General features: G+C 31.0%; 2 protein-coding genes and 1 long non-coding RNA gene across 5 annotated transcripts; all 3 read left to right on the forward strand.

Annotated features, from left to right (window-relative positions):
- Positions 1-1,393: 1,393 nt before the first annotated feature.
- On the forward strand, positions 1,394-5,327 carry LOC101494895 (uncharacterized). Its single transcript, XM_004496766.3, has 4 exons — positions 1,394-2,098; positions 2,523-2,655; positions 3,762-3,846; positions 4,801-5,327. Exons 1-4 carry the CDS (start codon positions 1,719-1,721, stop codon positions 5,070-5,072), a joined length of 870 nt encoding a protein of 289 aa, XP_004496823.1. The 5' UTR covers positions 1,394-1,718; the 3' UTR covers positions 5,073-5,327.
- A 4,489-nt stretch (positions 5,328-9,816) lies between these two features.
- Positions 9,817-25,128, forward strand: LOC101499479 (serine/threonine-protein kinase STY46-like). 3 transcript variants are annotated; one of them, XM_004496429.4, is made up of 16 exons: positions 9,817-10,143; positions 10,402-10,516; positions 10,908-11,017; positions 11,148-11,267; positions 13,567-13,639; positions 14,253-14,363; positions 14,806-14,856; positions 15,729-15,868; positions 15,989-16,096; positions 21,197-21,270; positions 21,672-21,847; positions 23,077-23,172; positions 23,859-23,939; positions 24,039-24,089; positions 24,301-24,441; positions 24,604-25,128. In XM_004496429.4, the coding sequence occupies exons 1-16, from the start codon at positions 9,962-9,964 to the stop codon at positions 24,628-24,630; spliced, it is 1,656 nt and encodes a 551-aa protein (XP_004496486.1). In that variant the 5' UTR covers positions 9,817-9,961; the 3' UTR covers positions 24,631-25,128. The 3 variants fall into 3 exon arrangements, with proteins under 3 accessions (XP_004496486.1, XP_004496488.1, XP_004496487.1); XM_004496431.4 differs by having other exon boundaries at positions 10,003-10,143; positions 10,372-10,516; XM_004496430.4 differs by having other exon boundaries at positions 10,005-10,143; positions 10,306-10,516.
- Positions 11,274-12,733, forward strand: LOC113786302 (uncharacterized). Its single transcript, XR_003472497.2, has 2 exons — positions 11,274-12,301; positions 12,398-12,733. It is a non-coding gene; the product is annotated as an uncharacterized lncRNA (long non-coding RNA).
- Positions 25,129-25,956: the final 828 nt, after the last annotated feature.

A 25,956-nucleotide genomic window follows, 5' to 3' on the forward strand; every position in this document is an offset into this window, starting at 1 on the left:
TAGATTACAATTTTTTTTTTGATTTAGTCTTTTATTTAATTTTAAGTAACAATTTAATCATTTATTTATTAAAATATCAACAATGTTATCACTTTATTACAAAAATTCAAAAAATTCATCAAAATTTTCAAACAAAATCTATAAAATTTATTATCATCTTCAATATAATACAAATTTTATCAAATTTACAACTCAAATATTCAAATAAACCTATATTTTCATTATTTATTTGATAAATTTGATGTTGTTGGAGTTGAAAATATGAGTATATTTAAGTTATGTATTTGATGAATATATGAATTTTTTTGAAATTTGTATTGAATTTTATGGGTTTTGTTTGATGATTTTTCTAAGTTTTTGTGAAGAAATGATAATATTGTTGATATTTTAAAATATAAAAGATCAAATTGTTACTTAAATTTAAATAAAAAAACTAAATCTAAAAGAAAAAAAATGATAAAGGACACCTAAAATTAAGTTAAGGAATCACAAAATCAATCAATTAAACATAAATAAAATTATCCCAAAATGAATGATACTTTAAATTTCTAATGCACTTTTTCAATGTACCATTTAATCAAGGGTCTTGTTAACAAGTGCACTTGTTATGGATACAAAAAAGGAAATGAAAAATAAATTTTGAGTGAAAATTCTTACTTTTTACAATTTCAATGTTTGAATTACACAATTTTCAAAAAAGTGTTTCTACATTTAGATTCTTAACAATTATCATTGGAACACTTGTTAGCATTTTCATTTGATAAAAATAGTATTATCCCTTTCATTTATATATTTTTTAAATACGTGTGAAATGATCAAATAATTTAATCATTGGACAAGTTTGTTTTAGATTTTTAAAAAGTAATTTTGACTTCACATTTCTAAAAATGATTTTTATAAAAACTTATCTAAAAATAATTGAAGTTATTTCAGATTTATTTTATAACAATTAAAAATGATAATTTTGATAGTCAATAACTTAGATATTTCTTGTAACAAATGATTACATGATAAAAATTATATTTTTTTATAAAAAAAATGTATCTCTAAAAAATAACTTATATGAAGATCATCTCAAAATAGCTTTTTATTTTAATATTTTTTAAATTTTACTATATAAAAAAAATTACAACAAACAGATAAAATACTTAAAATAGTATTTTAAGATAATCTATTTAAACCAATTTTTTATTTGAAACTTTATTTTATAAAATTATTTTAAAAAATTTGTAAAAAAAGAAATAATAATATAAAAAGAAGAATGCTAAAGAGTGGTTTGTGATATTAGATAAGCAAATGAAAAGAGGTAACTTGTATTGAAAAATGTTGTATTATTAATAAATACAAATTTTAGAAAACAAAAGTTACGAAATTGATTTTATCACTGAAATCAAAGCAATAAAAAACATAATTTGATGGAGGAGTAGAAGGATGAAGGAATAGAGAGAAAAAGTTAACGCCTATGTATGATATTTTCCATGTTTCCCTCGTTATAAGTCTGAAAATATTGATGCTCAAAAGCGTTTTCCATCCTCAAATTAATGAAAGATAAAAACAAAACTTAGTAGTATTAATTTGTCGCCATTCAATCCCCAACGTCTATTTTCATTATTAATCACTAATATCACTCTCAATTTTCAGTTCTTATATATAACCACTCAACTCAACCAAAATCACATCATACAAATTATAAATAAATAAATAAATTACAAATTGAAATGGATCAGAACTTCATCGGAGCTCCGGCGACTGAGACGGCAGAGAACCACCCTAGCTCAGAGCTACTGTCCGATAACAATAACACCTTCGATTTGGATGAATCATTGCAAAATTTGCTTCACCTAGAGCCAAGTGATTTCGATTTCGACATTTTTGACTTGACGTTACCTCTTCCGTCACCACCACCGGCCACCTATGAGATGTCAGTCAGTTCGATTCTGGCGCCGTCGCAGCCACACATCTCCCCGAGCTTGTCTGCTGAATCCGATTCCGGTGGATCCTCAACGGCATTGCCTGTTAAGACGAAGAAGAAGAAGAAGAACTTCTCTCCTGACCAGCTCGAAGAGCTTGCTAGAAATGATCCAAAGAAATTAAAGAGGTTTACAATTTTTTTTTAAATAAAATTTTAAGCCAAAAGGTTAGATCTAATTTTACTAATCATGAATTTCAGCACTTTAATAAGTATTTACAAGATAAACTTATTTTTACATTGTCTTAATATAGACTTTACATTCATTACAATTAGAAACTACATATTTGGATCCTTTACCACTTTAGTGTAATATTTAATCTTTATCTCTAACTTGGTCCCCAAAGTTCCATATTATACAACGTTCTTCATTTTAATTTTATCAACGGCCGGGATCCATGACTATATAGATGTGTAACGGTGGAAAATTGTTTGGATCAAAACTATAATTTTTATATACGGATGAAAAATTGATTTATTTTCCGTTTAATTTGCAATTTAAAAGAAGATAGATGGTTGATACTAATATATAATATGGTTGAGTATATTATAGGATTCTTGATAATAGGAAAGCGGCTGCAAGATCGAAGGAGAGGAAAAAACGTTATCAAGATGAGTTAGAAAAGAATGTGAAGGCACTTCAGATTCACGAAGATAATGTAACTGCAGAGTTTTTAAAGGAAAAGGTATTAATATGCATGTTTTTATCTTAGACATCTTGTATGGAAATTACATTAGTATATGATGCTGTTGATGTTTCACTAAAGTTTTCGTATATGGTTGCATCAGTTTTTATCAAGTTAATCACTTAATTACCTACAAATTAAATAGCAACGCCCTATTTCCTTTTTTTTTTTTAAATAATCAAATTTAATTATAAATAAATTTGATTGTACTTTCTTCTTTTTTTAGCTTTAAGTACTATGTTATAGGTTAGAATACCTTTATATTCTCCTTAATTATATAAAAAAAGAGTTTTCGATCATTACGTAAAAACAGATGAGTATAAATAAAACCTTAATTTTTATATATTGTTACTTTAGTGTAAAGTGTTTTTACATCGTTAATTAATTGTAATTGTTAGATTTAAATTATCGTATTATATGTCACGTTAATTTAAACATGTTGCATCGTTATTTTTTTTGTTAAAAAATCAAAATAATTGACAAAAACAATCAGATTTTAAAATAGTATAACCAATTTTATAAATTGATAAAAATAAGAGACTAAAAATCTAGTTAAACTTCAAATTTAAATGCTATATTAATCACTTTTTAGTTAACTATATTATGGTCTTATCAATTAGCTTTCCACTTAAATCGATGAAAAGAGATTGTAAATGAATGAGTAGACCAATAAATGATAACAATATATTTTTTAAATTTGTTTTTGAATAAATATTTATAGTATTCATGAAAAAAGTGGGATTGGTACCTTTATATTAGATCAAATAAATTCAAAATTTAAATACTTAAAAATAATTAAATATAAAAAATGTGTAGTTTCAAATGATTAGTTTGTTGGATATATCTAACTAAGTTGTGACCAATTATTTATTATTTTAGGCAAAATAACCTTAAATGAGATGTATTATGTATGTGTATATATATATATATATATATAAAGTTACTGTCTCAATATAAAATCTTTTGAATGCAAAACTGTACATGATGCTTTTGCATCTGATGACCTTAAAAAAGAAGTTTTTTTTTTAAGAAAAAAAAAACTATATTTACGTTGAATTAGGCTTTCACGTATAAACCTATATATTTACAAAACTCATTTGATGCAGGAAAATGTTTTGAATTTAGCAGCTGAAAATAGAGATATCAAAGAATGCATACAGATTGAAATCCAGAAAGGAGAAATGATAAAAGGTATGCTTTCCCTCATCACTTGATATTAATTAATTAAATTTAATAAATACGTATAGTAGCAAAGAACAAAATTTAAACAACATGGTGGGTTTTGGGTAAGGACACATACAATCACGAATGTTGCATATATATATATATATATATATATATATATATATATATATACACACGAAACATCTTTAGAAAATAATATGAAGAAGATCACTCACCTTGTTCAAGCACATATTTCATTAATAAAAATTGAAATCCCAATATATGAAGAAAGATCTGAAATAAAAGTTCCATTCATTACACTAATATGGTTTGCATGTGTAATGACAGAAAAAAGTTATTCATTACACTAATATGATCTGAATTGAGATAATACGCTAAAAAGTTATTCATTACACTAAAATAAAAGTTCCATTTATTACACTAAATTGAGATAGTACGCAGTATCATTAATTTGCATGTGTATGATCACTTTCCAAATCATGCACCAAAAGGCTATCAAACGTTGGTTAAAGTGTTTGAAATTAAGTACCCTTCATCCTGGGTAACATCTAATTTCCCTCAAGTTTTTTTGTTTTTAATTTCAATATACTTTAAATTTATATAGAGAAAAAAAAGTATTATTGGTCTCGAAATATATGTCACTTAATCACATGTCACAATTAAAAAATGAGTTGTTTATATAAATAAATAGTTAATTTTTGTATATGAGAAAGAGAAATTATGATTTATTATTTCGTTCATATTAATATTGTAATAAATAGTAAGAGGTATAAAGGAAATGAACAAAAAAAAAAAAACTTCATGGATTTTATAAAATGACATAAAATGAGATACTTTTGTTTTTGTTAGAATGAAACTTTTTATCTACTATACTAGGTACTAAATTTGAGGCATTAATATGAGATAGATATATTTTTGGTTATAATATCATGCATGGATATATACATCTTGTGCATGCAGCTCAAATTGAAATGTTAATGGAAGAACTCCGTATGGTTAAGATACAAATGGAGCAACTTGATGCTGATCCCATTGATTCTTCATTTGATGAAATGCTCTTTCAATCAGAGCTTCAAGCTCCTTACGAACCACAGCTGCTCTGCGTGCCGCCCTCTCCTCCTCCTCTTTCTCCTCTCTTCGATCATCATTTCGAAGATCAATTTTTCAACCACCATTTCGACGATCATTTTTTCGACGCCACCGACTTTTTTTACTACAATCCGTTGAATTAGACGTTTCATGATGAATAACATCATGAAGCTAGTTTGTGAAGGACATCATTGTGCAACTCATTTCTTTTGTCATGTTTGTCTAGAACTATATGTAGCCTATTTCTTATACAATTCATGCATAGTTTTTTTTTTTTTTTTGGTTGTCATGCATAGGTTTAAATTGTTAATTTTAGAGTCTATGTGTTCTAGATCATCAAATTAAAATGTCCTATGACGAGTACTTGCCGGTGGTGACTCAAATATTTATTCAGTTAATATATAGCATCTTTTGGAATTAAGTGATTAATTTAAAATCAATCATGTGTAAAAGTTTGTGCCTTCAAATTTAAGAAGTAGTGTGGGTTTTTCTTTTCAACCAAAAACTTTAATAATACTCCTTTTGTCAAAAATCTTACATTGGAAAGATAAAATTTAACGTGTTAATAAAAAATTTATAATTTTATAAGTTGATTTTATAAAAATAAATTATATTTAACTTAAATTTTAAAATTGATATTGATGAAGTGGGTCAAGAGTGCAGTAACTCCATGAGCACACCTCCAACATCGTTGCCATATACATTTTCCATTCAACCAACAACCCAAATTACCAACAACTCATTCTTTATGGGATGAGATTTGGGGAATATATTCTTTAATTAAAGGAGTTGGACCAATCCATTGATTGTCCCAAAATTGGATAGAAGACGATTCTACCTTCCTCCAAATCCCATAAAAAGCAATTTAATATTGAAAAAAACTTAAGTCTCGGTTAGTTCTATAATTGATTATAAAGAGCGCACGTCTTATTTTATAAATTTTATTTTTAAATTAACAACTCTATTAATCAAAAACAAGCACAATACACACTCATAGACGATACAATAATTGAAAATGGGATTTAGTATAAATAATTAATACTAATTATTGATATATTTTTATTTTACTTATATATAAAAGATACAAAGTATAAATTGAATTCTTTTTAGTTTATAAAATTTAGAACTCAATAAAATTGGCATGATATTTTGATATTTTGTTAAATTTAAAATGTTCTTTATTTAATGTTTCAAAAAAAAAATACAACCAAAATATGTACTATTGATTCTACTAGGACTTTTTTCAATCAATTTACCAATTACTACAAGTGTCACTTGAATAATTAATGCAATATTTTTTTTATGCTAACAAATATACCTGAAACAAGACATTCTAATTTAATTTTATTATATGTATATTATTTGGTGTATAAACTTAGCAAAGAGTCTGCAGGGAAGCACGTACATCGCATTCAAGTAGAACAAAATTTTATGCCTTTTCAAAATTCAATTTTTTTTGGATAGTGAATATTAGTAATTAATATTATTATAATTTTATTGAGAGTAAAAGTTAAACTCAACGATTTTCGTATTACTCTATTCATTAACTGTTTTACCTCAACTATCAAATTTACTTTATAGGTCATCAAAATTCACTTCTATTATTAAGCAAATTTCTTTTATTCTTTTCACCAGATTAATTAGTTCATTAAGCACTGGCAATCTATCAAATATTTATCAATTAGGTAAGAATGCACTACAAAATCTTGAAGGAAATTCTGGGTTTTGAGTTGAATTAAGTTTCTTTTTATAAAATTATTTTAATGGTTTTATTATTTGTTTTAGATAAACACTCTGGTTACCTTAGTGTTTGATTAAGTATAGTATTCAATAATTAATAATTAGTAGTTTATTTTATAATTAATTAATCTTTAAATAATTTAAATTTCGGGTTGATTTTACTTTAGAGTATTGATACCCCACCAAATTTCATGGGTAACTAAGAATTTATCTTTTGTTTTAAACGAGTCCACTTGAAAAAAGTTTAAATAATCATATCAAAACTTAGTCATCATTGCCACATTATTAAAAAAGATAATCACATAAACGTTTCAAACACAAAAAAGGTCTAAGAAACTAAATCAATGGCTCGTTTGTTATGAATTATAAATAAATAAAAAGTGATTTGATATTAAATAATTTATAGATTATTTGTTAGAGATTTTTTTAAACAACACAAATTGTTTTATATTTGTCTATTATAATAAAAATTATTTTTCATACAAAAATCAGTTCTAATAAATAATTTTTATGACAAAATATTCATAAGAGTTTTTATTTGAAGCAATTATTAGATTATTTTCAGATTCTGATTTTTTTTCTCAAAAATCGTAAAAAGTAGATAAAATTAAGCTCTTAAAATTAATTTAAAATATATATATAACAAATTCTAAATATGTTTTGAAATTGCAATGTTAAAAAAAACTTTTTACAAATATTAAAATAAAATTGATCTCTATTTACATTGATCTTTTGCATATTTAAACCAAATATTTATGTTTTAAAGTGTCTACAGAATAAGAGTAAAGGAACATTTTGGTTCATCATAAAAATAGACAGAACAAATTAAATAGCATATGACAAAAAAATTATTTTTGTATCAAACAAAAATAAACTAGATCAATTTAGTCCTTGAAGCTTATAAAAACAGATGATATATGTCATAAATCATGAACAACGTTAGTGAATTTTCTACGTGACTTTTAACAAAAATATAAGAGGATAGATTAGTCTCTAATTTGAAAATCAAATAAAAATAAATAAGTAAATAAATAAATAAAAAGATAAAAACAAAACGACACATACATAAAAGTTCAAACACATAAAACTATTTAAACGAAAAAAATATTTGACCAAATTATTCTAAAAGAATTGTTGCAAGACCTAAATGTTTCATGTTTTTTTTTTCGATACATAAAGACCGACCATGATATGTCATAATGCAATCATAGTTTAAAAACGAATAAAAAAAATCAATTAAAAATAAACATCGACAAACGTGTCCTAATATATTTTTATTAGATTTAAAAAAAATTTGTCAAGAATTAATGCATATTTTTTATGAGAAATTAAAATGTCCTTTTTTTCAAAATAATTTTCTTTTTTTAGAAATTTAACAATTTTACCGAAATACTAGTCTATAAAAAACTTCATGCTAAACCTCTGCATGTGTTGTGTGGGCTTGCTAGTCGCTAACTTCAATATTTATTGAATTTACCCAATAACTACTCCCCAATCCATAAATGGATCTCCAGCAATGTTTATGTGGAAATGCCATAAAGGTGCCAATGCGTCAGTAATAAAAGTTCTGATTTGTGGGATACCTTTAATTTTTATTTTTATTTTTAATTTGTATATAAATAATGTACATCTTGCAAATCCGTAGGTTTTTGTGAAAAAAGCCCAATTGTTACTATAAAAAAAAAAAAAAAAGCACGATTATTTTGTTAACGGATGCTAATAATTTTTTTTTTATAATTTAACTTAAAAGATCAAAATTATTCAATGTACGATATAAAATCACAATAAAAATTTTAAAAGTCAAAAGTCACAAGTTACATCGATTACATCAACAAATAAACTCAAATAACTATATAAATATATAAAAAGATTGTTAATTTCATTTACAATAAAATAATAAAAAATAATTATTTACATACTGTACGAATATCAATATCAAGTATTGGTACTCAGTCCAGACATTTTATCATTTTAGAAATATTCATACTTCAATAAGATATAAAAATATCAACTTATTAAATAAATTTAATTATTTTAAGATATAAGTTTTTGTAATCAAGTAAAGAGATATTTTTCTTTAAAAAACACCTAAAATTACTAAATATGAACACTTATTTTGAGAGATGGGGGCGATCAAATATAAATTAATAGCAACAAAAATCACGTATCGATAAAATGAAAAATCGAAAATACACAATTAAATATTATTATAATAATTATTTAGATCAAATTTTAAATTTATTTTTCAAAACTGAAACATACCAATATATAAATTTCAATACATATTTTTTTATTAGTATGGGCTATTGTATTAATATAATATTTATTGATTTTTTATTTTTTTTTAATAATACTTATTGTTTTAATTTAATATGTACATTTTGTTTACTATTTCATACTTTTAAATATACCAACATTATTATTTATTAATTTTATTTTCTTAATATATTATATTATATTTTACATCAAATATATTAATTTGGTGTGACTTTCTAATGCTAGTATTATTAAAAAAAATTATTATAATTTGAATAATAAAAAATTAATCGATCTTAATGGCATCAAATCAACTAGAATCATGTTTTTTGAAAGAAACCTTTCAATTTGAATTAAATGACAATTATTTAATTTTTAGATCAGAAAATTATTCGTCTCATCACCAATTCAAATTATATTGCAAACACTCTTATTGACAGAGATGAAACCCTTTAAATAAATATTTCCTAATCCATAACTTTTAATGAGGACACTTTGAGAAAAAAGATATGCAAATCAAATACAATTATAGAATAATAAATAATTTAATATAATAACATAATTGTCTCCAATTAAGACGGAAATATTTGCCTTCAGAACAGCATGACAATATTCTTTCTATAATAGTCCTCAAAAGTATAAAAAATTGTTATTTTAGATATTGATTAAAAAATTAGTAATTTAATAATTAAAATAGTTATAAAAAAATATAATTTAATATAATAAAAATACAATTTAATAATAAAATAATCATGATCATTATAACGAGACTAAATTAAGTCATGTTTTAATATTATGAGAATTAATTTGAATGTTTTTACTGAAACAATAATTAAAATGATAGTATTCTATATTTATGAAGTTGACGAAATTACCCATTCTTATTTTCCACTCCCAAACTCTAACCGCACCAAACCAGAGTCAAAGATCCTCTTTCTCTTTCTCACAACACGCGAAAAATTTATCGGCAATTCAACCCGCTTTCTCTTACTTCTCTATCATGCAATCCTAAACATAAAACACAACGCATTAATTAATGGATTTAGTTGAAGGCGTTGGAGAGAGTTCATCGCCTCGGCGTTCATTCGGCGGTTACACTAACTACGATGTCAGGACCGACGTTTACAACCGCTTGGTTGAAACCGGCAACGACCAAGCCGTATTGAATCCGGAGTTTCGTGAACAGTTAGAAGCTCACTTTAATCGTTTACCTCCAAGGTTCATCATCAATTCGATTGCTATTGATATTTGTTATCAATTTCTTTTTCTCACAGTTTTGTTTCTGTTTTTGGAATTTTAAATATTAATGGAATGTTAATATTTGAATGCATTCGTAATCGTATGTGTCGATTTTCTTAGCTAAATTTGAGTTGGTAGCAGATTTTGTCAGTATTAAGAGGAGTAAGCAAATGAAGTGATGGATATACGGCTATGTGGTGTGTGCAGTTGTTAAGCAATGTATTGGTGTTGTTTCAGTTATGGACTTGATGTTAATGTTGATAGAGCTGAAGATGTTTTACTGCATCAGAGACTTCTTGATTTGGCAAGAGACCCGGATAAGCGTCCTGTTTACCATATACGCTTCTTGGAGGTATTACTCTTGAATCTTGATTCATTTGGTTCCAAATTTTGAATGATTCTAGAAACTTCCTTTTTAAGTGCTGCATGTTTAGTAGCGCCGTAATGATTATCGATTCTAGTAAATGATAATTTTCTTTTGATTTGTCTTCATAGTAGAATTGGTCCAAATGTTTGAATGAGTTCTAGAAACTTCCTTTTTAAGCGCAACATGTTTAGAAAAGCATCGTGATAATGTTCTTTCAATTTTTAGCTAAGATTTGACTTTGTTATAGAATTGGTTACAAATGTTAGAATGAGTTTTAGAATATTCCCTTTTAAGTGCAACATGTCGTAATTTTCTTTATTTTCTCAAATTAGTGTCTGTACTGAATTTTCTCCTCCTTTTCCAATTTGCCGGGCAGAATATTTCTACTAGGACAGATGGTGCAGATCAACAACTTGCAAGTACCCATGCTAGTCCTGGGTCATCTACTCATGCAACAAATGGGGGAGTCATGGCATCTCATAAGAGGTATGCAGTGAAATGTGAAGTATACCGTATATATACACGTACGCATTCACAGGAAGCTTTCCTGTTACAGTTGATGAAAACATCAATTTTATCTTTTCATAATCAATAATTATGTCATTTCTATCTGTAGGACTAGGGGTCTGGCAACTGAGTTTGAGCCTTGCTCGAAGCTTGAGGACCTAAATTTGGATGTTATGAAGAACTCCAAGGAGACACAGGAAAATTTTCTTATGGACAGCTTTTCCCAGAGGTACCATCTGAATAAAATTGTGACGCTGATTCTTAATTTATCTTTCAATTTTTGAAATAACTGTAACTGTATTGTTACATTCATCAGGACTGGATATGGCTACAATTATTATTATTTTTTTTTATTATTGTTGTTGTTATTGTTGTTTTGGTCTTCAAAGAGTAGGAATTTTGCTCTATACCTGTTGCTTGATGTATGTATGCCAAACATTTCTGTTTACTGACCAAGATAAAATCTATTAGCATTAAAATTGACGAGTGGGATAAGAAAGTCCAAATTCATTAAGAGTTCGTGCTAGGTGAGAAAAGGAGAGAAAGGTATTCTGAGAATGTTAGACATAACTTTCTGAAAATTTTATTTCTGAAAGCTTGAAACAGAACTGTAACTGTCAGTTAGTTACTACTTACTAGAAACAGAAGCTACGACAACTAATAGTAGAAGCACCTAGCTATGTGCTATGTGAATGCAGTAGGAGCAACCATACAACTGAATAATATGCACCCTAACATTCTGTCATTCCGCTGTAATTCAAGGTGCATGTGCCAATTCAAAGTAATCAAACACTAGAATCTCTCTGAGAATGATGAATCACTTAGTAGAGAGAGGTTTGGTTTGCGTGTGAACCTGTTGCTGGAATGCGATAGACTACGTGACTTTTTTTAGAACTTCGTCTCTAAAATAAAATATATCTAGCTCCATGTATTTAGTTCTAGAATGTAAAATAGGGTTGCGAGTTAGAGCAGAAGTGTTGATATTATCACATAAAAATATTGGCACATGCATCACATTTAGTAGTGACGGAATCCAGAAAATTTTGTTGCCTCCAAACTTCTGTATTCAGCCTCAGCATTAGATCTTGCTACTGATGCTTTTTAAACCTACAAGAAATCAATTTACGGCCTAAAAACACTCAAGAACCTGAGGTTGATCTTCTATCATCTGGGTTAGCAGCCCAGTTTGCATCACAAATTCACAATAGGCTTTTAGAGGAAGTGGCTGTCTTGGCAAAGTTATCTTGAGCAGAATACTATGAGGTATTACCCTTGAGATATCTGAGCATTCTCTTAACTATTTTCTTGCATTTCTTCAAGAGTCTGAGAGAATTGACACACTTTTTTTTTACTGAATAGGAAATTTCTGACCTGGTAAGTATGGAGATGCCTTTTGCTTGCGGCATGTCAGTTCTAGCCAATATATCCTGAACGTACTTAGCTTTAAAAAGGAGTGAAGAGCCATCCTTTAAATGTTTCACACTTTCACTTCAATGCCAAGAAAATAGTCTTAAGCACCTAATGCTCGAGAGCAGAATAGAGTTAACTATGGAATAAGTTTGTTTAAACCCATGAAGAGTGAATTAAGATGAACTGCATTTACTGGACTTGAAACCGAGGTTGAGTAAGGCAGCCCCAATCTCTCAATTCATGCTCAGGGTCTGTTTATTAATGTTCAGTTGATGGATGGATGTGCCAACCATTGGTGAGAGCTAAAGTAAGAACAATCCCAATGGTAACATTTTTAATGTCCAAAGAACATGCTCTTTGTAATAGAAGCCAAGCTGATGAAAACCGTTGACATCAAGTTTGGCTTAATACTTGTTAGTTCTACCATCATGATTCTTCTCTTTTATACACAACAAAACACATTTGCATCCAATAGCTTTCCTTTGAAGAGGAAGAGGAACTAGGGCCTATGTATTGTTTTCACGAAAGCCTCCTAAGAGTCAGATCTCATAACTGCCGAATGTTGGGGATGAGCCATGGCTTGCGAGATTAATGTAGTTTCTAAGTGAGTGTGAATAAGAGTGGCATATAGCCTAGGTTTGTGTGTAACAAACAGATGCATTGATGTTTATTGCAGTTACATAAATAACATATTTTCTAAATTTTGTGCTAGAAGAACTTCTTTTATTTGTACGTGTAACTTTTAAAAGAAGTAACTAATTTTATTTTGGGGGGGAGGGAGGGGACAAATGAGAGAAGGAGGATGTTCTTGTATCAACCCATTATACATTCATATGAAGCAGACAAGAGGCCCCAACAGAAACATGATGTGCATTATCATTTCCCTGTGTTTGTGTTATTTTTATGTAACTTACAAGTTTAATGGATTTATTTATTAGGATCGGTAGATTTAACCTTCCTCCACTGTGATGGAAAAATTGGACCTTTTGACCTTGAGTCTAAATCTATTAATACATGATCTCACTATGCTATTAATTAACGTATTACTTGTGTGCCAAATGTTACCTACTCGATTCAATAGCTTTGCTTGTGGAAAATAAGTTAAACATAAAATGCAGGCATGAACATTCAAGTGTCCCAGTTCATGAAATAATATTTTCCACTATTGACAAACCAAAGCTTTTAAGCCAGGTATGTTTTAAAAGTTTATCTTACTTTTTTATAATAATAAAAATTTGTATATTTTGTAAATTAATTTAAACTCCAAATGTAAATGAGCTAGATTTTTCAGCCTACTGTGCATAAAATATGTGAGTTTATTATCCACTATTTTATTGATTTGACATGTATCGGAATCTGTGGAATGAAATGGAAACTTTCCTCAAAATTGAAGGTATTCGCTATCTAGAGATTTAGTGAGAAGTTTTGGAGTATGTTGTCTTATAAAGAAAAGATGAAGTGGAGCTAATAGACACTTTTTGAAAGCTTACAAAGATTTAATACATAGACTTTCTGTATCATTGCTTTCTTGAAAGTTGATAGTGACAAGTGGTTTGTATTGTTGCATATTCATGTTAATTTAAAACATGTTATTATTCTTACATAATCCATAAACATTGGATAGAAAAGATCTTGGGGGTGGAAGTTGGGGCTTTCCTTTGTGCAAACGTAGTCATTCTGCTACTATAATCATGTATGAGGTTCTAGTTTTCTAATCGATCGATAGCATGATTTCTTTTGATGGATAGCATGATTTCTTTTGATGAATAGCATGATTTGTTTGATGAAATATTATTTCCTTTAGCTGTCCGCTTTGCTGTCTGATATTGGCCTTAACATCCGTGAAGCACATGTATTTTCCACCACTGATGGCTACTCCCTCGATGTTTTTGTGGTGGATGGATGGCCACTAGAGGTATGTTGCTACTTGCGATGAATTTAATGCTATTTGTTTCCCCTTGAAGACCTCTGCAAAGTTGTATCTTTGAAACCTATAATTGTTCATTAATTTAAATTTTACATTGGAACTTGTGTTGTTGCATGCATTTGATAACTCTTTAAGTCATTATACAATTTTGTACTTGGTGGTTCAAGTGTTCAACTCTGTTACTGACACGTAAGCTTTCAAGACGGATTATGTGTGAACACCAGAATTTTACTCCACAAATGTTCATATGGATCATAATTACTTAAAAATAATATTTTTTTCAGACTTTTTTAATTTGGATACAAAAACGAATTGGTCAAAACCTGGGCATGAGCTTGTAGGCTATCAAGGAGCATTGTTATTATATTTCTCTTATGTCAGGGATCTATGCTGGGTCCCAATGTTGCTAACTTTTCAATTTTGTGCTCAGGAAACAGATGGTTTGTATGATTCTATGGTAAAAGCTGTAGCTAGAAGTGAGGTGCATTGTATTTCCTTGACTTTGTATCTACAAATTCATATGTCTGTTTTTGTTTGAGATGTTGATTTATATCTCCATCAAGAATGAATGGTTCTTGATGTTGATTGGTTTGTATTTCCTTTAATGAACTTTTAAAAAAGTAACAACTCTACAATTTCCTTGGATATGGCTCTTGAGTATATTCCTAGGGGAGTAATGTATTTGGAATTTCAAAAGTGGATATGGAGAAATAAACCACTTATAACTAGTGTTGTTAAATAGAGGTGCTTATAGTGTAGCAGAATCTTAACAAATCGCTGATGGTCCGCGATACACTATTTAGTACAAATATTATCAAATAACGGTGCTATTTATGGCGATCTACGATTGACAACACTAATTATAACAAACTTAACAAATCCTGTCAAGCAGTTAAGTTATAGCTTGCTTTTTATTCGGAAGATTGTATCTGGAGATATCAGTAGCATTATTGGATAAAATGATTAATTGGAAGATGTTTGGACAGTCTTTGAGGGGTCCTCGAATAAACTTTATATGTAACAAGCTTGAGGCATATGATTTATATGCTCCGTCTTGATGGGCAGTGTTAGATATTATCTAAACAAGTAGTCATGTAAATAGGGTAACATTAAGTTTTGTATTTTTTTGATGTCCTGGATCTTCTCATTTGTTTTATCATTATCTCTCTTTCTCAACACTGGAAAATCACACTGTATACTATTAGGAAAATCACACATTAGCCTATGTTTAAAGTGATCATTTGGATTTTATCCAAATATTTGGGATTCAGTAATATTCCTGAGTTGTTAACTGTTATTGCTAAGCATGTTAACAACAAAGCCTGTAATAATCAATTTTCTTTCTTTCTCTAGGGGTCATGGTCTCATTCTTCAAATTCTCATTCAGCTGTGGAGAAAGCCTTAGCGTCAGAAGGAAAATCTGGAGACTGGGAAATAGACAGGAGGTCGTTAAAGATAGGAGAAAAATTAGCATCTGGATCCTGTGGAGATTTGTAAGTTGGGTTTTTTTTTTTGTTGCCATTTTTAAGGTTTCTTCACTTTTTCTTTCTATTCTGCTCGCTGTCATAATATTTATATTTTTTAGCCTCTAATTTGCTTTATGATTCGGACAGGTATCATGGAGTTTATCTTGGTGAAGATGTTGCTGTTAAGGTACTGAGATCTGAGCAACTAAATGATGCCTTAGAGGATGAGTTTACTCAAGAAGTAGCAATTTTGAGGTCAGTATTTTTCTGCTCTAGGTTTAAGACCATACTGCATAATTTATTTTTCTTATTGATATTTCTCATTGTTGAATAAGAGAAAATGAGAGAGACATATGGTGAAACCGTGTGTCTGAACTACACAACGGAGTCTGTTTTATATAGGCTCAAGGCAATAAATACAAAAATAAATATGGGAGATATTATCCCTATTTACATGATATGTAATAAATATAAATATATTTTCAACACTCCCCCTCAAGCTGGAGCATATAAATCATATGCACCAAGCTTGTTACATATATAACTGATTCGAGGACCTCTCAGAGACTTAGTGAATACATCTGCCAATTGATCATTGGAATTAACAAAACTAGTGGTGATGTCGCCTGATTCGATCTTCTCCCTTACAAAGTGACAATCTATCTCAATATGCTTGGTCCTCTCATGAAAAACTGGATTAGAGGCAATGTGCAATGCTGCTTGATTATCACATATTAATGTCATTTGTGTTGCCTCTTCAAATTGAAGCTCTTTGAGTAACTGTTTCAACCAAATGAGCTCACAAGTCACTAATGCCATAGCCCTGTATTCAGCTTCAGTGCTAGATCTTGCAACTACACTTTGTTTCTTACTCTTCCAAGATATTAAGGTTCCTCCAACAAGTACACAATACCCAGAAGTAGATCGCCAATCAATGGGTGAGCCTGCCCAATCGGCATCTGAATAACCAACTATCTGAGTATGTCCTCTGTTTTCATAAATTAGACCTTTTCCTGGAGCACCTTTAATGTATTTCAAGATTCGTATCACAGCATCCCAGTGTTCTTGACAAGGAGAATTTAAGAATTGACTTACCACACTGACTGCAAAAGAAATGTCTGGACGGGTGACTGTGAGGTAGTTTAATTTACCAACCAATCTTCTGTATCTCCCTGAATCTAAAAATGGCTCCCCATGATTAGGTAGAAGTTTGACGTTTGGATCCATAGGAGTGTCAACCGGTTTGGCATTCAACAAACCTGTCTCTTCAAGAATATCCATAGCATATTTTCTTTGTGAAATTACTAAGCCGTCCTTAGATTGGGCTACCTCAATACCCAAGAAGTAGCGGAGCTTGCCAAGATCTTTAGTTTGAAACTGATGAGATAAATGTTGTTTCAATTGGAGTATGCCCTGTTGATCACTACCAGTTATGACAATATCATCTACATAGACAATCAAGTAAATGCACCCTTGGGTTGAGTGACGATAAAAAAGAGAATGATCAGCTTCACTTCGAATCATGCCAAATTGTTGCACTACTGTGCTAAATCTACCAAACCAAGCTCGAGGAGACTGTTTAAGACCATAGAGAGACCTCTGAAGTCGACAAACCATGGTAGAGGACTCCCCCTGAGCAACAAACCCAGGTGGTTGCTCCATATACACTTCTTCTTCAAGGTCACCATGCAAAAAAGCATTTTTAATGTCAAGTTGATGTAGAGACCAATGTCTGATGGCTGCAATAGAGAGGAGTAGTCTAACAGAGGCCATCTTAGCCACAGGGGAGAAAGTATCACTGTAATCGAGGCCAAAAACTTGAGTGTACCCTTTTGCTACCAAACGAGCTTTAAAACGATCAATCTTACCATCAGGACCAACTTTCACCGTATAAAGCCAACGACATCCTACTAAAGACTTTCCCGACGGTAAAGGAACCAATTCCCATGTACCACTACTCTGAAGTGCACACATCTCGTCAATCATTGCTTGTCTCCACTCTGGGTGAGATAAAGCTTCACCTGGAGATTTAGGAATAGAAACAGAAGACAGGGAAGACAAACAAGTATAATGCAAAGGAGAAAGACGATGGTAACTCAAGCCAATGTAATGAGGGGATGGGTTACGAGTAGGACGTATACCTTTACGAATAGCAATAGGAATATCAAGGGTCGGATCCGATAAAGAAGGAGGTGGCGGTGAAGGAGCGTCTGGAGTGACCTCGGTATCAAGAACAGGTGTAGGGACATGTACAACCGATGGTGGTTGACGACGACGATATGTCTGAAGAGGTTGTACAGTTGGAGGATCAACAAGAGGAGTCTCAAGTGGGACAGTGGGAGGGGCCACAGGAGGTGTCTCAGGTGGGGCATACGTAATAGGCTCTAATGGTAAAAGAGAAGGTGAAATAGACTTTGGTAGGTCCAGAGGAATAGTTGCAGACAAAGGATCAGGAAGCGACTCATAGTATGTAACAGACTCAAAAAATGTGACATCAACCGATATGAGATATCGTCGAAGAGTAGGAGAATAACAACGATAACCTTTTTGGGACCGATGATAACCCAGAAAGACACATTTTAATGATCGAGCTGAAAGTTTGTCAAGACCAGGAGTGAGATTGTGGACAAAACATGTAGATCCGAAGACCCGAGGAGGAAGTGAGTGAAGAGGGGTACCAGGAAAGAGGATCGAGTGAGGGACTTTGTTATCAAGAGCAGACGAAGGCATGCGATTTATAAGATAGCACGCCGTTAGAACAGCATCGCCCCAAAAGCGAGATGGTACATTACCATGAAGAAGGAGAGTACGAGTGGTTTCAATAAGGTGCCGATTTTTGCGTTCGGCTACCCCATTTTGTTGAGGTGTATGAGCACAAGATGTTTGATGAAGAATGCCGTTAGAGGTCATAAAATTTTGAAATTGATGGGACAAATATTCACGGGCATTATCACTGCGCAAAGTGCGAATGGATACACCAAATTGAGTTTTAATTTCCTTATAAAATTGTTCAAAAATAGAAAATAATTCAGACCTATTTTTCATTAAAAATAACCACGTACAACGGGAAAAATCATCGATAAAGGTAACAAAATATCTAGACTCAAGTGTGGAAATAGTACGAGAGGGACCCCAAACATCTGAGTGAACTAAAGCAAATGGGGAGGAAGCTCGTTTATTAGCTCGATCAGTGAAATGACTACGAGTGTGTTTCCCTAATTGACACGACTCACAATTTAAGCTAGATATTTTGGTTAGATTAGGTACTAATTGTTGAAGTTTGGGAAGACTCGGATGACCTAACTGAGCATGTATAGTAAGAGGAGAATATGTGGTAGGGCACGCTGTTGATGGGTTTGAGAGATAATAAAGACCATTAGACTCACATCCGACACCAATTTGTCGTCCTGATATTCGGTCTTGCAAAGTAACATTGCAATTAGTAAATGTGACAACACAGTCATGAGAACGAGTCAATCGACTGATAGAAATTAAATTAAATGGGCATCCAGGCACATAAAGGACAGATTTAACTAACAGAGTAGGGAGGATTTGGACAGTGCCAATCCCTTGAGACTGTGTTTGGGAACCATTGGCTGAGACTATCCTAGGTAAATAACCAGATGTTGAGAGGGGAGAAAAGAGTCTTATTACCAGTAATGTGATCAGATGCACCAGAATCGAGAATCCATGGGCTATGAGAAAGTGAGATGCAAACAAGTGACTTACCACTTTGTGCAGTTGAAACAACGGAACTCGAGTTTTGACAATACTCTAACCACCAAAGAAAATCTTCATAAGTAGCCATAATCAATAAGTGAAATGACTACGAGTGTGTTTCCCTAATTGACACGACTCACAATTTAAGCTAGATATTTTGGTTAGATTAGGTACTAATTGTTGAAGTTTGGGAAGACTCGGATGACCTAACTGAGCATGTATAGTAAGAGGAGAATATGTGGTAGGGCACGCTGTTGATGGGTTTGAGAGATAATAAAGACCATTAGACTCACATCCGACACCAATTTGTCGTCCTGATATTCGGTCTTGCAAAGTAACATTGCAATTAGTAAATGTGACAACACAGTCATGAGAACGAGTCAATCGACTGATAGAAATTAAATTAAATGGGCATCCAGGCACATAAAGGACAGATTTAACTAACAGAGTAGGGAGGATTTGGACAGTGCCAATCCCTTGAGACTGTGTTTGGGAACCATTGGCTGAGACTATCCTAGGTAAATAACCAGATGTTGTGAGAGAGGAGAAAAGAGTCTTATTACCAGTAATGTGATCAGATGCACCAGAATCGAGGATCCATGGGCTATGAGAAGGTGAGATGCAAACAGGTGAATTACCACTTTGTGCGGCGGAAACAACGGAACTCGAGTTCTGACAATGCTCTCTCCACCGAAGAAAATCTTTATAAGTAGCCATAATCAATAAGTAGTTACCTAAAAACCAGCAGCGAAACAGTGGCGGAATATGGTTTTTTTTTTTTTTTCGATGAACAGTACCGCGCGATGAACAGTGAACAGTGGAGAAAAAAAAATGAACGAAAAAGCGACAAAGAAGGGTAAACCGGAATTGAGACACGGTTTACCGAAAAAAAATCTCACCGAAGGACAGTGGGTCCCGGGGTAATCACGGTATAGGGTTGTCTCTCTTAATAGGCTCTGATACCATGTTGAATAAGAGAAAATGAGAGAGACATATGGTGAAACCGTGTGTCTGAACTACACAACGGAGTCTGTTTTATATAGGCTCAAGGCAATAAATACAAAAATAAATATGGGAGATATTATCCCTATTTACATGATATGTAATAAATATAAATATATTTTCAACACTCATAAATTCTTTTTCTGAAAAATTATTAAAATATTTTTGGTTTTTTGTACAGTTACTTTTATAAACACTTATTCTTATGTATGCTCTCTTTATCTACAGGAATACTCATATATTATAAACAATTTAGCATAACATCAAGATGTTTTCTTATATTCTAACCAATTCATATTTAAATCACTAAAGAAAGAATTGAAATACCAACTTATGTCCCAAGTCTCAAGAAGTGGTTTGGCATGCTACAAAACAACGAGTCTTAATTTTTTCAAGGAAAGAAAATTCTTAGTTTCCCATTGATGTTTTCTGTGCTGAGATTCCTTTATCTGCTACGTAATCTAATCTTGTCAATGTTTTTGTTTACATTATTTATAGTCTTGCAAGGATTTAATTACACATTTTAAGATATAAGCTTAAAGATTTCTCACTTTCTCATTAAACTTTTGCCCATCTACCTTTCTCTAACCTGAATTTTGTTTGACAATTTGACTTTTGTATTTCTGAATGCAGACAAGTGCATCATAAAAATGTTGTTCGTTTCATTGGTGCATGCACAAAGTGTCCACATTTGTGCATAGTAACAGGTATTAGGTCTATCTATTTGGTTATGCAGATATATTGTTGTACAATATCCAATTTAATGTGTGATTAGTAAGTCCCACCTTTATTGAGAGATGTTTTACGTAACTAAACACTATTATGACCCCCTCAGAGGTTTTGAAGTTGAAGTTGAAGCTGAACCCCCCTTACACACGATAAAAAAAATACTTATGCCCATACCCTTCTTAGCCCTTTTCATAAAAAATATACACTTTTTGGAAGGACACTCTAGTTGAAAACCAGAAAAGTAATGGTGCGGGAGACAATATAAATTGATGAGACTGAGGCAGAAATTTTGAAATTAAAATAATCAAGATGTTAATTGAGAGAGAAAATTGAAAAATGAATTTCAAACTATATTTTAAAATTTTGTTTCTTCTTGCAGAGTATATGACTGGGGGAAGTTTGTATGATTACTTGCACAAAAATCATAATGTCTTGGAGCTGTCTCAACTACTCAAGTTTGCAATCGATGTCTGCAAGGGAATGGAGTATTTGCATGGAAACAACATAATTCACAGGGATCTGAAGACAGCCAACTTGTTGATGGATACGAAGAATGTAAGAATTTACTAAAAGTTGGAACTATTTATTTTTGTAAATAAGTGATACTTAATTAGAAGACTTTAGAGATATAGTTACTTTGGGCAGTTAGTTTTTAGTTAGTTAATTGTGACTACCTTTGTTTGTTAGTTCTAAATTGTAACCAACTGGTACTTAAGCCAAAGTAAGCAATGCATATAAAAACAGCAAGCTGCAGTTCAGCAACGGTGGTAGAAAACTGCAGCACGCAAGTGCATTAAACATTTTAATCATTTCATCTCGATATAGTGATAATTCGAAGTCGGATCCAGTCCCCCAGACGTAGGAGTTCATCTCTGATCTGGGTTAACAATTGTGTGTGTTAATTTTAGCATATGAAGCTTTAATTCTGTTAGCCTGAAAACGGAGAACGTTCTCCGTTTTGCAACTGATCATTCTCCGTTTTACAGTTTGAACAATCTGTGTTTTATTTTCAATCAATCTCTGATCTGAAACCAAGAACATTCTTGGTTTATTGATTGATTGATCTCCATTTTCTACACTATAGTATACAACATCACCCTTACTAAAATGTGTCTTATCTTGTAATCAACCAATATTAGCAAACCAAACCAACACAGTTATCTTGGGGGGTGTGTATTTGTAACCCAGTAAATGAATATCATTTATTATTTTTGTTGTTGTAATTGTGATAAATTCTGCACAAGCTTGTCTGAATAATTAATTGATGATTTTTATAATAAAACTGAATATAATATAGTACTGAGAGTATAATATGGGTTTAGTTAGGCCTAAAGTCCAAATTCTAAGTTTAGATCTCCTATGGGGCGTTATCTGATCACCCTCAATGTCCAATTCTTGGCATGAGGGGGTTTGTTGGAGTTCCCGTATTGACTAGTGATATGGCCCGGGATGGTGGTTATATGTGGAAACCAATCCTCACACCATGAGCTAGCATTTCAGGTTGAGTTAGGCTTAACGTTCAAATTCTATGAGACATCATAATTCACTCAAAGCACATTAGAAATATTATTTGCTGAAAGTAGAATATAAAATTTGAGGCAAAAACTTTCAGAAACAATGTACCTTTTTCATATGATAATACATTTATGAACTGCTGCAGCTGATTTTTTTATTTTCTTATCATGATTGACAATGTTTATTTTGTTTTCAAGGAAATATTGATTGTGTGTTTGTTATTTTATGAAATTCTATATCTTCTAAGTTATTTTTTCGTTTTCAATTAGGTTGTTAAAGTGGCAGATTTTGGAGTTGCCCGGTTCCTAAATCAGGGAGGAGTGATGACTGCAGAAACTGGAACATATAGATGGATGGCACCAGAGGTTCGCTATTTGAAAATAAAACCTGTTATGCTTTTTCATGTTTTAATGTCATGTTGAAGTAATGGATAATGTTACTAATGTAAAGCCAATGATTGTGGTATATTAGCAATAACAATTAAATGTTTCTTCTGATGACACTTGGGTTGGGCATCTAGGATTTTCATTTTCATTTTCTTGTTTAACACATCGACATAAACCATTAGAATATATGAAATATCTAAAAACTATTTATGAAGCTGTAATCAGGTGTTGTTCAAAACTCTTCCACCCTTAACTAGAAGATTCAGCTTAATACGTGATACTCTATCATCCTTCTTCCCCCAAAAAAACCCAAGGTGATTGGGACAAACTTAGGAGCTTCAGCATAGTACATGATACTCTTGACACAATCATATTCCTAATAGAAGTATCAGCCGGGTTGATTTCTTACTGAGTCCAATTGTATTGGGGAGAATATGATGTTTTATTTGTCATATTTTATAGTTTAAGCTTTTGATTATAATGGACTCAAATAACTCACTTTCTCTTCATTTCCTTTTCTGCCTAAACTTATGCTAGAATACAAGAAAATAATCTCTTTTCTATGCTCTTTGTTCTCATTATTACAAGACATGTTTTCCATGTTATATATTCATTTTGTTGTGGTTGTACATTGGTATCTTACTGTTATTGGATTTTCTCTCAAGGTCATAAACCACCAGCCTTATGATCAGAAGGCAGATGTATTCAGTTTTTCCATAGTACTATGGGAACTAGTAACAGCAAAGGTATAGTCGAAATTGGAATCATAGTATTATATTCTCTTATTTATCTTCCTTTCCAATTCCTTGAACTTAATGACAATTTTTTTCCTTCTGGTACTTTAGGTACCGTATGATACCATGACTCCACTGCAAGCTGCTTTAGGTGTGAGACAGGTTTGTTCTTTATTTATCAGTGAGATTTACCTTCGATGCATAAAATTGAGATCTCAATAAGTTGTTGCTGTAAAGCTGAATGACAACACCGTATCAAATTCTATGCATGCCTTCTTTACAAACACCACCACAAACCTGTATGAGTTGCAGTGTTCAACCAGTAGTTTGCACGTTTGTGTCTGACATGGATGCGATTTTGTGCATTTTTCAGGGACTGCGACCAGAACTTCCAAAGCATGGGCATCCTAAGCTATTAGATTTGATGCAAAAATGTTGGGAAGCAATTCCAAGCAGTCGTCCATCCTTCAATGAGATAAGAACTGAACTTGAAAATCTTTTGCTAGAAGTGGAGGTAAATCCTAGTAACTGTTAATAAAAAAAATGGTTTCATCTTTTGTTGTTTCATGTAACAGCCAACTTCCATCATTTTTTTTACTTTAAAAAAATCTTCACTGGTTTCTGTCAAAAAATAATTTCGCCGAGCTGATCGTAGTTTTTAATGTGAAAATTGCAGAATAATTCAGAAGCTTATGGTGCTTGACATTTCAAGCTCAAGCTCAAACTATTATATTCCACTTATTTTCAGGCGGTTAAGGAGGTCTTTCGCTATTCAAATAGCTGTAGAGTTTTTCACACTCCCTTATGCACCGAGGGAAAAAGGACTTCACATAAGCTGACCAATAGAGTGAGAAAATGTAAAGAGGCATACTAATTTTATAGTTGAAATAACTTAAATATATATATCCCAGGCAAAATCACGTCCAACTTAACTGTGTAAAGATATTTTGAAAATAGGAATGCGTTCCACGTTATTGACGTGTTTTTTCAATAGAGGTAAAGTCAATGAAATTGTATTCTAAGGGTTATTATTCTGTGTAGCAATCATACTGTATATTATTAACGACAGACGTGAGGCAATGAGCCCAGCTATCCAAACTAGCTTAGTGCAAAGTGTTGCCTTTGTCACGAGACACAACTCTGCATCCAACAAACCTTGATTCTCAGGAACAGTACAATATAATTTGGGCTTTGATCATCATCAATCTGGAACTAGTACCTTTATATTTCTCACCCCTAATCCAGCGGACTTGATGTCTATTCTAACTTTTTGGCTGAATAAATTATGCACATTGTGTACCAAATGTACAGGTATCACTCAATAAAAATTCATAGCTACAAACTTAGAGAAGAAAGTTTATACATAAAAAACATATTCAAGATATCTACTATGAATACCAAATTTATGAAATGTATTTTATTTTTAGGGTTAAATAAGTTTTTAGTCTCTATAAAATTTTACTATTTTTAGTCCTTATAAAAAATGTTGTCAATATTTATACGCTTAAAATTTTTAATTTCTGTTTTTGGTCTCTAATTTTAAATCAAGTATTATGTATCTCTTATTTTTTAATAATTTTTTAAAGTAATGTTTAGGATATTTTTAACAAGTGTCTTATAAAAATCTAGAATTTTTTAACAAATGATGAATTAAATATGAATTTTTAAATATTTTAAAAATTCATATTTAATTTATTCTTTATTAAAAAATTACAAGATTTAGTAGGAACTTTTTTTCTTAATAATGTGTTAAACATTAGTGTAAAAATCATTCAAAAATTTCAAGGGTAGTCAATAGTTTGATTAAAATTAGGGAAAAGTGAAAAGTTTTAAGAAATTAAAAGTTTATAAAAAAATTTATAAAAACTAAAAATAAATTATGAGATTTTACAGTGATTAAAAGTTTAACTACCCTATTTTTATGCTAATTCAAGATAATTAAATGAAATTTACTATTATCTTTATTATGTGTGTTGGGTATTTTATGCATAAGCAATGGTTACCGGTAGTAGGGGCTTTAGTTCTTGGT

This window comes from Cicer arietinum, chromosome 4, assembly GCF_000331145.2.
Source record: "Cicer arietinum cultivar CDC Frontier isolate Library 1 chromosome 4, Cicar.CDCFrontier_v2.0, whole genome shotgun sequence".
In the NCBI taxonomy this organism is placed as follows: Eukaryota; Viridiplantae; Streptophyta; class Magnoliopsida; order Fabales; family Fabaceae; genus Cicer; species Cicer arietinum.

Excerpts from the sequence above, each read along its gene's own strand:
- LOC101499479 (XM_004496429.4), top strand. The coding sequence starts at position 9,962 with ATGGATTTAGTTGAAGGCGTTGGAGAGAGTTCATCGCCTCGGCGTTCA. Across the intron at positions 21,271-21,671 it reads ACATTTGTGCATAGTAACAG|AGTATATGACTGGGGGAAGT; the intron begins GTATTAGGTCTA and ends TTCTTCTTGCAG. Across the intron at positions 23,173-23,858 it reads ATAGATGGATGGCACCAGAG|GTCATAAACCACCAGCCTTA; the intron begins GTTCGCTATTTG and ends TTTTCTCTCAAG.
- LOC101494895 (XM_004496766.3), top strand. The coding sequence starts at position 1,719 with ATGGATCAGAACTTCATCGGAGCTCCGGCGACTGAGACGGCAGAGAAC. Across the intron at positions 2,099-2,522 it reads GATCCAAAGAAATTAAAGAG|GATTCTTGATAATAGGAAAG; the intron begins GTTTACAATTTT and ends AGTATATTATAG. Across the intron at positions 2,656-3,761 it reads CAGAGTTTTTAAAGGAAAAG|GAAAATGTTTTGAATTTAGC; the intron begins GTATTAATATGC and ends CATTTGATGCAG.